Below are 18,310 nucleotides of genomic sequence, written 5' to 3'. Positions count from 1 at the left end.
GCCATGAGTCAGAGCCATGAGTTGACAACAAATAACAACGAATACATCCTTATGCTTAAAATATATATATATTGAAAATAGTCATCAGAAATAGGATCTCGATGGGGTAGCGTGTTGAATTAAAAACAAAAAACAAAAAACCCATTACCCTCTAGTGGATTCCAACTCATAGTGACCCTACAGGACAGAGTAGACTGCCCCATACGGTTTCCAAGGAGCACCCGGTGGATTTGAACTGCTGACTTTTTAGTTAGCAGCTGTAGCTTTTAACCACTATGCCACCACGCTTTCCAGTGGGTTGAACAGTGATGCCCAAAAAAGATATGCCCATGTCCAAATCCCTGGAATCGTGAATGTTATCTTATTCTCTAAAAGAGTCTTTTTGCAGGTGTAAAAAAAAAAAAAAAAATTTTTTTTTTTTTTTTAATTAAATTAAGGGTCTTGAGGTCATCCAGGATTATCTGAGTAGGTCCTAGACCCAGTGACAAGTGTCCTTATAAGAAATATATGAGGAAGAGACGCAGACCCACAAAGAGGAAGGTCACTTAAAGATAGAGACAGAGGTTGGAATTATGCAGCCACAGTCAAGGAATGCCTGAAGCTGAAGAAGCTACAAGAGATAAGGAAGGGTCCTCCCCTACAGCCTTCAGAGGGAGCGCAGCTCTGTCAACACCTTGATTTCAGACTTCGGGCCTCCAGAACTTTGATAAAATAAATTTCTAAACTGTTTCCAGCCATCACATTTTAGTAATTTGTTATGGCAGCCATAGGAAACTAATAACGGTAGGAAAAAGGGGCAATAAACAAGGTGGAAGATGTTTATAATTATTTTCTAAAAATTTATCAAGTGGTAATTCAAACCTTTGGGTACTTGAAATGAAATCAGGTATTATCTAATACCCATCATCTACTTCAAACTTCTAGATAGACGTGGGTTCATCTATGAAATACTCCTTATTTCATCTGAGTATAGCAACTGACTTGATGCCCTCCTTTTATGACCCTGTCTCCTAAAATACTCCAATCCTTTACCACCTAGGCTCTCTGACTTTTTTCCACTTCAGGCAGCCATATTCCCAATGATTGTTTGTGAAATTATATTTTCAGGACTCATCATCTATAACTCTAAGGGAACCACTGGTGGTTAATTTTGAGAGTTCACCCAAAATGTTGATAAATAAGTTATAGAAATCAAGATAATTGTTTTACCTTTGGACCTTGTCTTCCTGGATATCCTGGTAGTCCTGGAACACCAAGTTTCCCCTAAAGTTAAAAAAATAATAATAGTAAAATAAGTACTCTAAGTTGAATTAAGTTTAAATAGAAATTATTTTAGTCATTTTTCTAGATGTTAGAACTATAGAGTCTCACATTCAAAAGGAAGATTTACAAGTTTTAACCATACTTTACTTTCATTGTATTTCTTCATTTAAATAGGAAAAGAATGGTGAATATGGACATATTTCTAATACTATAATGTTGGCTAACTTATCCTCTGTTGTATGTTATATTGCTTTCTTTGGGGATATAGAGCCCCCTTTGTGGACTCTAAAACAGGACTAAATAAAACACCTAAGCTTTTTCAAAGTTAAACTACAACTTACTTTATGTAGTTGAAACTACATTTAGATATTGTTATTCCAACTAAAGCAATTTTTTGATAAAGTCATGTTATTACTTACAACATAAATATATAGCAAGTGATCCTGAGTTACTTAACTTTTCTCATAGAATAAGTAAAGTTTAAATAACTATATTAAAAAATTCTGAATGAAATTTTGAGCAAAATTTCTTCTTTTATACAAATATCTGTATAAATGTAGGTTAATAAATATACTAAATGTTGAGAGCTATAGCTAAATAGCCATGGATTTGTGGTGTGTTAATTTCTGCAGATGACTATTGATTATGTGACTATTTTGTTCCAGTACAATAGTTACTCCTCATTCTGAAAGTACTAAAAACACATGGTAAATTATAATGGATTGCAGCAAGGTATACCAAATATCAAGAGGTTTAAAATTCTCTACTAACAAAATTAGTTCTCTGAAATTTCACAACAAAGCATGAATGCAAACATGCAGTAAAATAAATAAATGAATAAAATGTGTATGAAATTTTACTGTGCCTCATTCTCCTTAAGATGTTTATAAAACACATACCATACATAAAATGGTATTCACTAAAATCTTAAACATTAGCAGGCACATAGTATCTTATTCCCAAAAGATATTTAAATAAAATAGAATAAAACAAAAAAATCCAAGTTACTGTATACAGCCTTAAAAACTGAGCAGTATTTTATGAGCAAAAAGAATTATTTCACTGGATAAAGGAAAGCAAGAAATTAAGAACATACTTAATTTATGACCTTGTTTTTGTAGTTTGAACCAAAGAGTTATATGATTCAAGATCAACACTGCATAGGTAAGCAGTCTTCAGATGGAAAATATGCAAAAAAGCCCTAAGAAACATGTGCATAATGACGTCCCCTTGGATACATTATGTTATCATAGCTTGTTCTATGCCATTGATTTCAAGGTTAATGAAATCCCCTAATTATGATCACAATGTTATTTTTGTTCTATGTTAATTACTACATTAGAATGTATAGTTTTTTTTGTTGTTGTTGTTCCATTTTCAGAGTCATTTTAAAATAAATCCAGACAGAATTTGTTTGCATTTTCAACATGGTGGAATGCAACATCAATATTTCAATAAAAAAATACTCATGAAATGTAAAAGATGAAGAATCAAGGGTAGTTTTAAACTTCAGAAGGCTCAGAAAGTATGTGGGATCATTTATACAGAAGAGAGAGGAGATTAGAAGAGAGGAAGCCCTAGAGGAGCAGTAAACTGCTAGCAACTGAGTATTTTAAATGGAAATGTCTAACGGTCATGAAAGCCCCTGTTTTCCCCAGACCTTTTCTTTCCATCACCTAAACACCATGACATTCATCATTGTGGGTTAAAAGTTACTTTACCTCAAGCAGTTTGGCCTTTGTCCCTGGTCTCTGGGAAAAAAAAACCCTTAGTTGGGCTACACTGGCTTCACCTGAGGATATGTATTGATGAATAGGAACCGGTCTGGAGTCCACCAGGTGTGTGGACTGATTGATAAACACCAGAAACATATAAGCCTTTGAAGCAGCTTTCTGAGTGAAGGAGAGCTATCTGAGGACAGACATGCCCTTTGTTTCAGAGGCCTTTCCAAACCTCATTCAATTATCTCTTATTGTTGCTCCTAAGTTACTCCTGTATCGTATCCTGTTATTCCTGCCTGTTTGTGTCCTGCTCATAAGTTGTATCCTTTACCCTAGTAAACCACATAACTGTAAGTATAGTCTGTGAGTTCTGTGTGGCGATGCAGTGATACTGAGCTCAGGAGAGAAATCGAGCATCTTGGGGAAGGGAGCAGCTGGTGTCAGAGACAATGGAGAAGTGGAAAAGCTGAGATATATTTGACCGTAGCCTCTTGGAACCAGCTTTGTGCTGATTCTCTTTCATTTAGTCATCAATTCACAAACAGAAATTGGGAGTGTAAAACTACGGAAGAACTGCTACATCAGATGACTCACAATGACATGAGAAATTATTGATTTATTTTCGTCTAGTGAAAATCTATGTATTTTCCTTTTGGGACAGAATGGTCAGGAGACAGATGATTACAGTTTTCTTAAATAGTATGGTATTTCTTTCTTTTATAAAATAATGGCATGCTCATCATAGAAATTTTAGTTAAAAGAGATATATATGTACATATATATATATGAAAGGAAAACATTAGAATTATACTACCAAGAGATATCTGTTATTTATATTTTGCTACTTTATTGTACAGAATGCGATAGCACTTGTCACAGAAATTTCTAGGTTATTTATTTATTTATTTTTAATTGAGCCTTACAGTATACTGTAAAAAGTTTACCATGTCACTGAGAGTCCACTAAGGCATAATTTCAAGTTACCTATATTGCATTTAGATTTACTGTAATGGGTGCATAATATTTTTTGTCACTGTAATGCGATGGATCACTTTCGTGTGGCCTTTCTAGCCATGGTCTTGTAACTCCCACCCAAGTGATTAGGCGGGACTGTGTGATAGGGTAACTGTGGCCCACCAAAGGGATCGGTCAGTTTTGCCATCCCATTGGGCTTGAAATGAGCCACCCCACAGGTGGAAAAGAGAAGATCCCACCACCACCAAGAAAGAACAGCCAGGAGCCAGCACGTCCTTTGGATCTGGGATCCCTGCTCTGAGAAACATCTGGAACCAGGAGACAGAGAGAAAGCTCAAAAAGTGGCAGCAGAGACCCGGCAGTACAGGCCCAGCAGCAGGAGATAGTGTGGTGGGCTTCCTGGCCCATGGCGAGAGAAAGCGGAGTGCCTTTGGGCAGAAGCCGAGGGCCGGGAAGAGGTCTACCTATAAGAACAGCTTGGAAGAGGCTATCCTGATGGAAGAACTGTATCCCGAGTGTTCCTGAACCTGAATTATAACCTGTTACTTCCCTAATAAACCCCATAATCATGAGTATGGTCTGTGAGTTCTGTGTGGCCACTGCCGTGAATTCTTGAACCAACAGAGAAGTAGAGAGTGCCTGGGGGAGGACGGATGGTGTCAGAACTGGTAAAGATGGCAGAGAGAGGAGGCATGTGTGACCTCTGCCTCACAGGAATCAGCCTTGGGCTATTGATCTTGATTCTCCTTCTCTTGGTGAAGTTACAGAAGGTCAGACACTGCCCTCATGCCTTTTTTTTTTTTTTGTGCCTCATGCCATTTTTACAGACACAATGCATGTAACCCAGTGGCTCTCAATCTAACCAACATTAGAATTATTGGGAGATGTTTTTAAACTTACTGATGCCTGGTTCAACTCCAAACCAAAAAAAAAAAAAAAACTCCTGAAGCTAAACACCATTCTTTTAAAAAAAAAAAAAAAAACATTTTTTTTTTCTGTGGAAATACATGTTTATGTGGGAAAAGCAGAAAATGTACATGATGGTTTGAGGGGCAAAGTATGATTGTGTTGACTGTGTTTGTTACAAATGAATAAACAGACCATTTTTTATTGATTCTTTCATTTGTCTGTAATCACACTCAAATTCTCAACAACTAACATGGGAAAGTCCATGGGTAGTGCAAACAGTTAAAACATTCAGCTGCTAATCGAAAGGCTGGAAGTTCAAGTCTACCCAGAGGTGCCTAGGAAGAAGGCCTGGAGATCTACTTCTAAAAAATTAGCAGTTGAAAATCCTAGAGTGCACGGTTCTGCTCTGACACACGTGGGATTGCCATGAGTCTGGATCAGCTAGGTGGGAACTGATCAGTGGTTTAATGTGGAAGAGATTTAAGAGTGGCTGATCCTGTGTGGTCAAGGAGAGCAAAAGGGGCTAGAACTAAGAAAACTACATGGAAATGCTTCAAATTTGACAGAATTCTCTAGATTTCTGACAAGGGTGATTAACATATTGTAAAATGACAACAAAGCATCATCTTCAAGAGGACCTGTAAATTTACAGTTGTTTACTAACCTTCTCTCCTGCTTGACCAGAAGGACCAGGGTCCCCAGTTGGACCTGCTCGACCTTTGGGGCCTTCAGGCCCATCTTCTCCCCTTGGGCCGACTTGACCAACTTCTCCCTGAAACACAGAGTAACAACATTCTGTAGTCTATAACGTATTTGGATACTGAATGGCAGAGATTCGAGTTTTTCAAAAAGTCGTATTCTTCAACTCCTATTTGTTTACTCATTTTTTTTTTATGACAGGGACTTAAAAGTGTTTGATTTCTTCAATCATTTCATTTCTGACTAAACAAATGAATACAGTCTGACATTTTCAAAATCTACAGAAGCCAGATGCTGCTGTGTATCTAATTGTTTTTAATATGTCTGTGTTGCAGAGAGATAGATAAAAATAAGAATCAAAATTAGATAGCACCTTTGGAAATCAGTGTTTGGAAGACAAGAAAAAATCTCTATTTTAGACTTTAAGGTATTGTTGTCGTTATTGTTGTTAGGTGTCATTCCAACTCATAGCAACCTTATGTACAAAAGAACAAAACACTGCCCGGTCCTGCATCATCCTCACAATTGTTGCTATGTTTGAGCCCATTGTTGCAGCCACTGTGTCAATCCATCTCGTTGAGGGTCTTCCTCTTTTTTGCTGAACTTCTACAGAGACTGGTCCCTCCTGATAACATGTCCAAAATATGTGAGATGAAGTCTCACTATCCTCACTTCTAAGCAGCATTCTGGCTGTAATTCTTCCAAGACAGACTTGTCCATTCTTCTAGCAGTCTATGGTACATTCAGCATTCTTTGCCAACACCATAATTCAAACGCATCAATTCTTCTTCGGTCTTCCTTACTCATTGCCCAACTTTCGCATGCATATGAGGCAATTGAAAAATACCATGGCTTTGGTTAGGCATACCTTAGTCCTCAAAGTGACATCTTTGCTTTCTGACACTTTAATGAGCTTATTTGCAGCAGATTTGTCCAAAGCAATATGTTGTCTGATTTCTTGACTGCTGCTTCCGTGGCATTGTTTGTGGATATAAGTAAAATGAAATCCTCGAAAACATCAATATATAATGTCCTTATAGCTTATTGGTCCAGTTGCTCAGATACCAGAATATGTAAATTATTGTTCTGATCTTATACAGACTTAATGTGCATTTTAGGGAAACAAAGATATCCCAAAGAATTGTCCTTTTTTCTTAGACTTATTAGTACTAGTATGTTATTTATAAAATAACTATTCCTGATAAAATGTTTAATTTGTTTTAGGTGACTCATATTTTTCTTAGTTTTCTAGACGCCCTTCACCAGAAAAGAAGTATGCTATTATTACATTTAAAAATTCAAGACCACCATAAAATGAAAATCCATGACAGTTGCAGACATATGGCTTCCAGTCAGTATAGTTAATTATGTATAGCTCATTATACATGACAAAATTTAAAACACACCTATCAAATTACTTCTTTAATTGCATCATTTTCTACAATTGTGTCAGTAAACACTATACATCTGTATCTATCTATCTATCTACCTATCTATATATCTATCTAAAAGGGGCATTGGAAATGTAATATAAAATCTAAAAGACAGACAATATAAAATCTAAAAGACAACTGACAATATATAATCTCCACAAAAATAAACTCCTAATATTCATATAAAAACTCAGGTGAGCAAACTGTCTGGCAGTATAAATATTTCACTTATCCTTTGCTATATTTAAAGAGAAGAGAATATATATATATATTTCCATGAATTAGTACAAATTTTCTTTTTACTTACTCTGTCACCTTTAAGACCCATGTCACCTTTGAATCCGGGAAAACCATCTTCGCCCTAAAAAATATAGTCATAGAGTAAATACACAGTTTAAATATGGCTCTATAAAATATGAGCAATGATAATGCGGGAAAATTGTTATGAGAAATGTGAATCTTAGTTGTGAAAACTCTTAACCCTTACTCCAACCTTCCTTTCATACCCTCGTCACAGGATCCTCCTATTCTTTTCACAGTTATTGGCTATAAGTTATTCTAGGAAATTTTTCATAAATGGGGTCATGACATCTTCTCTATCTTATGGTAGAAATAGCCACGCTTTTATAACAACATGTATGTTCTTTATTTGAATAAAGAAAAAGTAAATACATACATAATTGTCATTGTAACTTTACACACACTTTGGGTTACCACTAATATTTTTACCCTTAATTTACTAACTTATATCTAAAAATTTTCGTATCATGGATTTTACATAAATGTTATTAGCTCAACTACTCTATATTGCAATCTGTTTTCATATGAATAATAAGCAAATCAAATATTACCCTTTACAAGTAAATAGACATTTTTCATCATGACATCATACATATAGAATAGAGATGTTGGAAACAAGGCACCATTTAGCAAGAACCTTACTCCTAGTTTCAAGAATCATTCATGTATAGAATAGCATTAACTGAGCAATTAGTCTGTTCTAAGTACTGTGAAGTGTTTTGAGATTTTTGTTTTAACAATTAGAACTGAAGGTAGAGCATTTGCAGTAATTAAGTGGAATGGGTGTTCAGAAAGAGATGATGATGATGATGATTTTGTCTGAAGCCTGTGAGGCAAGAAGTGAATGAGAAAAGGTGTGATGGGAGAGATGGTATTTCAGTTGGTAGTTGGTGAATGAATAGATGACTTGTAAAGAGTTTGAGAAAAGACATGTCAGGCTGAGTATGAGAATAAACCTAGGAATGATGGGCCCATTACTTCCATACCCTGCTGCCAGGCAGGATGACCACTCTAAAATATGAAACTGATCACATATTAGCTTTTACTTTAAAGTATTTCAGTAGTTCCAAATTGCTAATGATGGATATAAGGATCCCCATGGTCTAGCCCTTGTTAACCTGAGCAGTCTTATCTTTTGTCATAAAGTTTGACTCTAACTTCCCATCTAAGACCTTGGGATTGAGTTCCAGCAACCTGAATTACTTGCACTTACATTGGTGTTTCTTGTGTTGTTTACTCCACCCACTCGCCCACAACCAGCAAACCCTTTCCATCTTTGTTCACCTGGTGAGACTTGACTCTTCTTTTATGATTAGGCTCATAATTCTGTTATAAAGTTTTCCCTGTCTTTAGACTTCTCCTCCTAAAATTAACTTCTCCATTCTATGTGGTCCCACTAAACTTTTATTATTGAAACAAGGTGCCCTCCTGCACTTAGTAGGTCATTAACCCATGGCCATTGAGTCAATTCCAACTCATAGCGACCCTATAGGTCAGAGTACAGTTCCCCCATAGGGTTTCCAAGGAGCGGCTGGTGGAGTCAAACTGTCAGCCTTTCAGTTAGCAGCGGAGCTCTTAACCACTGCACCACCAGGGATTGTAGTAGATCATAGTTCTTTTTTTCTACTAAATGTAGAAGGAAAGAATCATGCCTAATTAACTTCTGTATCTTCAAACCATTGCCATCAAGTTGATTCTGACTCATAGCAACCCTATAGGGCAGAGTATAACTGTCCCACAGGGTTTCTCCAAGGCTATAAATCTTTTATGGAAGCCGACTGCCACATCATTCTCCTGCGAGCAGCTGGTAGGTTGGAACTGCCAACCTTTCCGTTAGCAGCCGAGCACTTCAACCACTGCAGCACCAGGCCTCCCCTCTGTATCTCCAGTGTCTAGTACATTTTTGACCCTCAGTAACCATGTTATTCAATAAACTTTTACAAAACAAACATTTGGAAATAATTCTTCAGTGTGAGTTTGTTGTAAGTCCAGAAAATACCTGTAATTATGGAAATGTGAGGCCTGAACCTGAAAAAGGGATCCAAACTAATATCTTGTCTACCCTTAGTAAGTCTGACAAGCCTAGAAGTTTTCCTCAAGACAAAAAAGCATGATATTTCCAACAGTCTGTGGGTAACAAGGCCTTGAAGGTAGTAGAATTCTCTCTGTACTCGGTAACTGAGCAATGGCAAAGGCTTAACGGCTGAAAAAAACCACTTAACTTCCTATCGACTATTGTCTTCATTACCTTCTCCCTTGTGAGAATGGTAATTACACAGTTGCCAACTTTAGTTTAAAAAATACTACACTCTATATCTAAAAATCAGTAAAAGTTTTTAGAATTGTTTCAGGCAGAGATTTTCTTTTTTAGGAGACAGAACTCAGTGAACTGGATATTATTTCTGTCAAGCTATTGTTTTCAATACATTCACAATTAAAGAAAAAATTAGGCAACTCTTAAATTTATTAGGTATATCTTCTCAATAAATGGCATTATTTTTTTAACAAGCAACACTATCAAGTTACTGAGCTTTCAGTCCTATATTACCAGATTTCAATTTGTCCCTAAAAAAAAAAAAAGACAACAGTTTTAGAAGATACATAACTAAAAGAAGAATTCACCTACACCATTGAGTTTATTGGGTGGTGTTGCCTCAAGTCTAAGGAACAAATCTGAGTCTTCAAAAACAGAAAATAGTAATCCCAGCCAATGTATGAACTTGCTATTTTACCTTTGGTTAACAGTGTAACGTCATTATATATAAAGGAAAAAAAAAGTTTCAATTTCCTTCTGTACCTCTCATGAGATAAATGTGGTCAATTATAATGCATACCCAGAAAAATAAAGTAAATAATGTGCACTAAAAATTCATTAGGGCTTAATGATGCTTCACAGAGTTTGAAAATCGGGAAAATATTTATCATTAAAAAAAAAGCTTCCATTAATATTTATATAGAATTTTTCTAAATCCGTATAAGTAATATAATTTGATTGGTATACTGGGTGGAAAAAAGTTACTGATATTTTTGGACAATCTCCTTATTTTGCAGACTTAAAATGAGGCTCAGGGAAAGTGAACCATTCTCCTCAGCCTGCATGTCTGGTTAGTATGAGAACTAGAATCTAAAACTTTTGATTCCCATTTTTTTTCCCCCATATCTATTTATTTCTCCTGAGACTACACACAATTCAAAACAACAAATAAACTCAAGTTTTCCTATACATAAGCAATATATATATATATATATATATATATATATTTTTTTTTTCCCCTGTGTGGGTTTCTCCTCACATATTTCTCCTTAACCACTGCCTGATGGGCCATGGAAAACATATGCCAGTGTTATATTTTCCATCCCTGGAGGTTTACTGGCAAGCATTTGAGCCACTTTAGTGTGTTCTGGTGTCATGGTGGATACTGGTGCAACTGCTTAAAAAACAAGGAAGTTGGTCTGTGCCACGTTTGAGTGTTGAGAGCTATCTGTATGAGGGGATGCTTCCAGGAGGAGTGTTTGTGTGAAACTTTTGTGTCTTTTGGCTTCTGTACAGCTAGACAAGGCTTACAAGTATGTTTACTATTTCCTTTGTGTTATTGGAAAGGTATGATCACTGGCATTCAAAAATATTCAAGTAAATGAGTTATTTTTGGGGTGAAAACAGTTTGCGATACTCTTCCTGGGCCCTGGGACCGGTGTGTCCCACCTGTGTGGTGTGCTTCATGGAACATGGTACCAATAGGGCCCACTCTAAATCAAACTGATAACAATTACGTGCGGCAAGTGCAATGTTTATTTAGTGTTTTGGGTGTATTTTTGGAAAGCTGAGTAAGTTATTTTATGGCTTAAGCATTACCAGGATGTGGGGTATGCCATGGGACTTATGCATCCCTGTGTAATGTGTATGAAGTGCTTTGTGGAATGGGTCTCATATGTCCTGCTGGCAATTAAAAAAAAGCACCCCATTTTTTCAAATAATAATAATAATAAAAAACAAAAACTACCAACAAATAATGATTCAGCATCCACTCCCTTAGGCAAAAAACAGTATCATCAAAAAGTCCAAAATGACGATAATAATAATGTGTCCATGAAAGAGTTAACTGTAATTTTATCTACTACTGTCACTTGGCAACTACCCCTCCTTCCAGCAGGTCACAACATGCCCACTCCAATTATACTCCTTTTTGAAAACTCATCCCCCTCAAAAAAAAAAAAAAAATCCTTGATGGGCTTTAATTCCAGAGCAAATAAATTTAATTGATACTTAAACATCTTAACAAGAAAAAATCCAAAAAAAAACAACACTTCTTTTAGCACAGGCAACCTACAAATGAGTCCAAGTTCAATACATCTGAACCATCATTGAGGTCAGCTGTCAATTCAGCAAGCCACTATCTACCCTGAAGTTCATCTGTGATGATCAGAAAGAACTAGGATTATCACCAAAGTAGCTAAATTAATTCAAAATGCACCACTGATGTTTCATAAGGTAAAACTGAAAATATAGCTGCATACTTTTATGGTGTCACAGTAGTTTATATGTGTTTCTCCAGGAAAAAAAAAAAAAAATTCTAATGGATATAATAAATCCATCCCGTCTTGCTATTCATTCCTTATTTATACCAAATCCACTCAAGATACTTTTGATTACATTATGACTATAGAACCAAACAGTTATACTTGACATCAGTAGTTAATATTCCATATATAGCTCACTGAATCTGCAAATATTTTATAACTCTTATGTGTTGTTTTTTATTTTTTAATAAAATTTCATGGTAAGAATTAATCTAATACTGAGTAATGCCAATCTCTTTGCATTTCAACATAATCTGTGAAGGATTTGGGGGCCTACGCTCACATTAAACATTTTTATGAAGACATCTGAATTTCACATTCTTCATTCAATGCCAATTAAACTATAAGCTGCCCTATAAAATATGCTATATTTATGCATAATATAAGATGCATTCTTTTATACCTCTGCCTGGTTTTAATCCTTATTTCCTTCTTATTAATTCTTTTCCTTTACATGCACTATCACATCAGAAGACTTCTTCATCCCCCAACTGATTTAGGGTTGTTCTAACTTTCATGCTTTGCACTGCATTTCAAGTTATGAATTTGGGGGATTTCAGTAGAGAAAAAAGAGAATAAATATTCCCCTGATAGGTATACATCTAAATATTGTTCAACCCCTCTATCAGATCATTCATGAGGCCAAAACTTTGACTTACAGAAACTAAACACATGTAAGGAAAAAATGGATGCAAGACTAAATCTGTTTAGGACATACTATCACTTTTGTTCTGTAACTCAGCCCTCACCACAGGATACAGGATATTATTTAAAAAAAATAAATAAATAAAAAGATGTTTCCAGGAGGTGCGACATTAAGTTAGACTGGCATTGCCTGGTATGTAGTAATCACTTAGTGTATGTTTGATAAATATCTGTTGAATAAATTTAAATTTTAGTTGTAATAGGTGCATAGCAAATTAAAATCACTTAAATGTTTATATTTACCTTTTCACCTTTTGAGCCTTTGAGACCTCTCACACCATCTGCTCCCTAAGGAATAAAATAGAAGGATTAAATGACTATAACATTTCACACTGACATTAAATAATATGGAAAAAATTAACATTTACCTTTACTCCTCGAGGACCAGGATAACCAATAGGGCCCTGTGGACCAGGAGGACCCTGAAAAATACCCGTTGCAGTTTAAATGTATAATACACTGAAAATGTTACTCATTCACATAGTATAAGTTTACTAAATAACCTATAAAAATATGGTATATTTCAACTATCAATGTGGGTAAAGATTTCTTAGGTAGTTTATCATTTATTTCTAGATATGGTAAACAAAATCTCTGACCAGTACTACCTGCTTGAAACTTATTATGTATCGTGTTAAAATACCTTAAATGGGCAGTAAGGTAAATGTTACAACTATATAATGCAATGTAAACCCTCAGATAACTAATACATAATCTTTTAAAACCAAAAACATACAATGTGCTCAATGTCTACGATACGTAATTATAGCTTAAACATCAGGTTCAATAATTTTTCATAAAAACTTGTATAAATTCGTAGCATTCACATCATTAAGAATATGGTCAAAATTATGTATTTTCTACACCTGGCTTCATTTCCCTAGTCTATTTAAAGATATAAATATACAGAATATAATTTCTCATTTCTATGGTAATGCTAAGAATGTTAGTGCTATTTTAATAAGTATGTAAAACTAGCAACTCTAAACGAAAATGATCTTACCCTGTTATTTCAGTTGAAAACAGTATTAATATTGAATAAGCATTTATTTTGATATTTTATTTAGATATATTGATAATCATGGCTCTTAAAGGTATGTTCCTCTTAGTTAAAGATTACCAGAAAGTAATTAATGAAGATAAAATTGGGGTAACATTCATAATTTAATTGACACTCAATAATTCTTGTTCTATTTTATTGTCATCATTTATGGTCACTCATCTCACACACAGTACATTTGAGGATGTGGATCTAGCCCTGACCATGAGAATATTTTTTAAAAAAACAGGGAAGGCAGTCAAATGTATAAAACTCCTAATACAAAATTAAAAGTTATCTATCTAAGATATAACTGTTTCTTATACACTAAACAAAAAACTATATGGACACTATATTTAAATGTTAGTTAGCAAAAATTCTTTAGAAAGTAAACAAATATTTACAAGTAAAGATGGACTATTTCCTGGTACTTATTTTCTAATACTCATGCCCCTATATAAACAGATAAGAATATACCAAAAACAAAAAAAACCCAAACCCATTGCCATTGAGTCGATTACAACTCATAGCGACCCTATAGGACAGAGTAGAACTGCCCCAAAGAGTTTCCAAGGAGCTCCTGGTGGATTCAAACTGCCAACCTTTTGATTAGCAGCCATAGTAGTTAACCACTATACCACCAGGGTTTCCAGAGAAAAATGTAGAGATGACCAAATGAAGGCATTTTCTCTTGGCAATAAAGTAGTAGGACATGTAAATAGATACGCTATAACATACCAGAGCACCCTTTTCTCCAGACTGGCCTTCCTTTCCAGGGTGGCCCTATGTTTAGAAAAAATATATACTGGTTAGGTGCAATATCAATGGTAGCATTTATAAAGCACTATGAAAAATTATTTTTTCAAATCTATTTAGATCTTACCCTTCATGTTTTAAAAAAGGTTGAACCTTTTTGCATCAATGTATATGGCTATAAATAGCACTGGAAGTTATGGCCCTTGGAAGGAAATATAATGATCTTATAGTTAATGAATGTAAATTCATTAAATCTGACAGAACTTGGGAAAAGCAAATAAATCGATATGCATTATTGTTCATTAAAAATGCAACCCCAGCCTCAAAGAGGGTCTTACATGAGTGTATTTAAATTGACTTCTATTTTGCATTCTGATCTAATGATCATAAATGCCTCTTCAAAAGGCACCTGTGTGAATGAGACATCTGAAAATATAGCAAGATCATAAATACTAATAATGTTAATAATCAAGTTATTGGGATTCAGTAAGTAGAAATGCACAGCTGCTGTATCAAAATTATACTTAATAAGAACGAGTAGAGGCAGAAAGAGAATTCCTGTGTTATGGACCTCAAAAATCTGATAAAGTGGTTTGAAGCAAAAAAGATAAAATAAAAATTTTAAAAACAACTGGGTATTTCATAATTATATTATTTATGACTACATGAAGAATACCTTAAATAATGAGTTCTATATTTCCAAAGAAGGAGGAAGTCCCTGAAGGCTGAGGAATCATCATGGAAGATGTCTGAGGAGATTTATAAATGGTGAGAAGCTTTACATGGACTACTAAAAAATGTAGTTCGAAAAAGAGGAGAAAATGGTGAAATGCGTTCTCTGAAATAAAGGACATAGGAAAAGCATAGAGATGGAAAAGCTTAGGGCATGCCGAGAGAAAAGTAAGGAGATCTGTTTGCTGACGGTACATGAGGAAATAGGAAAATATGCGGTTCTGGGGAGGTCTGGCCTAGAGTGCCAAAATGAGTGTATCCAAAGGCCACTGCAAGCTCACTAAAGGTTTTACAATACTCAAGTGACATGATGAAATGGACTTTTAAAGAGATCAATGTTTTATTACTGGCTAAATTTGCTTTTATTAATGACTGTGTATAATTATTGCTAAAACACATGTAAAGTCAATATTTGAAGATAATAGACCAACATTTTCATGACCAAGTAATTGTTACTTACAGGAGGCCCATCAGCACCAGCAAGTCCAGCAAGTCCAGGTTTTCCTTGTGGTCCCTAATCAAATATAAAAAGAGAATATTTTATTTAAAAAATGAAAATATGAAAAACTCTGACCTCTTAGTCACTGAATTTTACTACAAATAAAAAGCATTTAAAGAACTTTCCAACAGATTAACTGCAAAAAATAACATACAAACAAAACCAAATTTACCAGATGTCAAAACATGCTGGGTTTCATCCAACTGAACAGTCATAAATGTGTCTTTTTTTAAGTTAATAGATTAGTTTTTGAACGCCACAATAAGGTGGAACTTAGATGATAAAAAGAGAAACAATATAGGTTTTGAATAAATTGATTTGTATAATTAAAGAAGTAAATATTGGATATTTTCCTCAATAATATCAACAGGTGACAATTCAAGAACTTACTAAGTAACATGGATAAAATGCTAAAAAAATTATCAAAATATTTTAAGAAATATGAGTTATAATGTGGCATAGGAAATGAAAAATTAATCTAATATTTGGTTATAAAAAAAGCACAACCTAATATATGAAAGTGGACCCCTAGTGGTGCAGTGGTTAAGAGCTCAGCTGCTAACCAAAATGTTGGCAGTTCAAATCCACCAGCCACTCCTTGGAAAGAAACCCTATGGGGCAGTTCTACTCTGAACCTGGAATCAACTCGATGATAATGGTTTTGGTTTTGACTTTTTTTGTAACATGAAACTATCAAATAACGACAAAATACCTAGTCATTCCACATATTACTGTAATCCAGGCATAATCATAGAAGGTCTAAAATCTTATTTAATTTATTACCATTGCTAAGTTTAGAACATGGTAAAAGTCACTATTGCAAGGAGTGGACCCTTTTGGGGGAAGAAAAAATCGTTCTCCTGAAAATAATTAATGTTGTATCTTCAGAGAATAAACCATAATTGTTTACTTGTCAAGTAATTACCTAGAATTTAGAAACAATTGAAAGAGCAAAGATACATTAGCAACCCTAGATGATGGACATGGTTTGTAGGGTTTTCTATTCCAAAACCCTGGTGGCGTAGTGGTTAAGTGCTACCGCTGCTAACCAAAAGGTCAGCAGTTCAAATCCGCCAGGTGCTCCATGGAAACTCTATGGGGCAGTTCTACCCTGTCCTATAGGGTCTCTATGAGTCAGAATCGGCTCAACGGCACTGGGTTTGGCTTTTTGGTTTTGGATTCTCAGAAAGTATTTACGATAAGCATTGTATTCTTATACAAATATGACAGATTTGTATAAGAAAACCTCATTTAAATCATGGTGCTTCTTTATATTGAACCATTTACACTTTATAACGGAGATTACTTGTATCTAATTTAAAGGATTTAAAAGTTTCAATCCCCTTCAGCACTCTGAAAAGATATTTAGTCAAGAAATTTAACATTATGTAATAACTATTATAAAACACTAAAAGTTTTCGTGGCAATATTTGTCACTTAAATTATCTCTTGCTCTCAAAACAGTGGTCTTATTTCTTCAAAACAAAATACATAGCATGAACACAGAGCTACTCTATTCATTATTATTATCAGCAGCTGTATTATTTTTATGGCAATGACTTTGTAGAGAATACTAGACTATTTTTGTTACTGTATATCTTAGGGTAAAAGAGAAATATTAAAGCCAAATGATTTTTCAAATCAAGTTATAATAAATCCTTCTCTTAGAATGAAAGATCCATGAGTCTGTCTGTTTCCTTAACTTCCAGGGGAGAAATAAATTTGAACGAATGAGCATCATGTTTTTCAGATTTTAGTAAACCAAAAACCAAACCAGCTGCAGTTAAGTCACTTGCAACTCAGGGTGACCCCATGTGTGTCACAGTAGAACCGTGCTCCATAGGGTTTTCAAGGCTGTGACCTTTTGGGAGCCAATCGCCAGGCCTTTCTTCTCAGGCACCTCTGGGTGAGTTCAAACCACCAACCTTTTGTTAGTAGTCAAATGCTTAACTGTTTGCTCTCCAGGGACTTCTTCAGATTTTATTAAAGTAGCTAAAATGTATCGATTGTTCCTATGCTAGTGATTATATATGTTATCCACTTTAAGTTTCAATTCTTGAAATATCATCATCACAGTATTTGGGGAAATTATCCAACAGCAATTTGAACTCGGGTTCTTATCCATGTCTCCAAAGCCCCTCTCTTTAACTAGTGTTGAATTTGTGTCTTGCTATGTTACACTGAGCTCATAGAGGAACACAATACCATTTGTTTTCTTTAAAGTGACATACGTCAGTGACATAAATTCTAAGTTCATAAATAAATATTAGGAAATATTCAGTATATTGTCATCAAAATATCAGAGAAAATAATATAGTTAAACTTTATAAAGTATTTTTATAGCAAATATAACACAAACTTAGGCTATACAAACTTTAGACAAAAATATCAAAGTTTTTAGAAATTTATGGCATTAGTTAATTCATTAAGTGTTAGATAACAATGTGACTTGACTGAAAATTCATTATTCACTAAGGTTTTTGTAGATAAGCCTAAAAAAAAACTGAGCCCAAATAAACAGATCACAGTATCCCTAAAAAGAAAAAAAGGTAATATTGATGGAATATCCAATATACAATACCGCTGATACAATAAAAGATGTACAATACTAAGATGCAATATAAATAAAATGTCTTCCTCATGCCTTGAGTTCCTTCTAATTTTGGTTGAAAGAGATTGTCTTTGTACCTTTGACTGCATA

At 34.7% G+C, this 18,310-nt stretch overlaps 1 protein-coding gene across 2 annotated transcripts in view; it reads right to left on the bottom strand.

Moving 5' to 3' along the window:
- Window positions 1-18,310, bottom strand: part of COL11A1 (collagen type XI alpha 1 chain) — a 257,545-nt gene that overhangs the window by 119,089 nt on the left and 120,146 nt on the right. For both annotated transcript variants that reach the window (XM_049880227.1, XM_049880228.1), the window contains 7 exons: window positions 15,571-15,624; window positions 14,361-14,405; window positions 12,952-13,005; window positions 12,827-12,871; window positions 7,308-7,361; window positions 5,533-5,640; window positions 1,210-1,263 (listed from right to left, as the gene is read on the bottom strand). In XM_049880227.1, the coding sequence (XP_049736184.1) occupies window positions 1,210-1,263; window positions 5,533-5,640; window positions 7,308-7,361; window positions 12,827-12,871; window positions 12,952-13,005; window positions 14,361-14,405; window positions 15,571-15,624 (414 nt within the window). The remainder of the gene's footprint in view (window positions 1-1,209; window positions 1,264-5,532; window positions 5,641-7,307; window positions 7,362-12,826; window positions 12,872-12,951; window positions 13,006-14,360; window positions 14,406-15,570; window positions 15,625-18,310) is intronic.

The sequence above is a fragment of the Elephas maximus genome, chromosome 3, assembly GCF_024166365.1.
Source record: "Elephas maximus indicus isolate mEleMax1 chromosome 3, mEleMax1 primary haplotype, whole genome shotgun sequence".
NCBI lineage: Eukaryota > Metazoa > Chordata > Mammalia > Proboscidea > Elephantidae > Elephas > Elephas maximus.
Note: the sequence above shows the minus strand (reverse complement) of the source record. Positions and strands in the feature narration are given on the sequence as shown.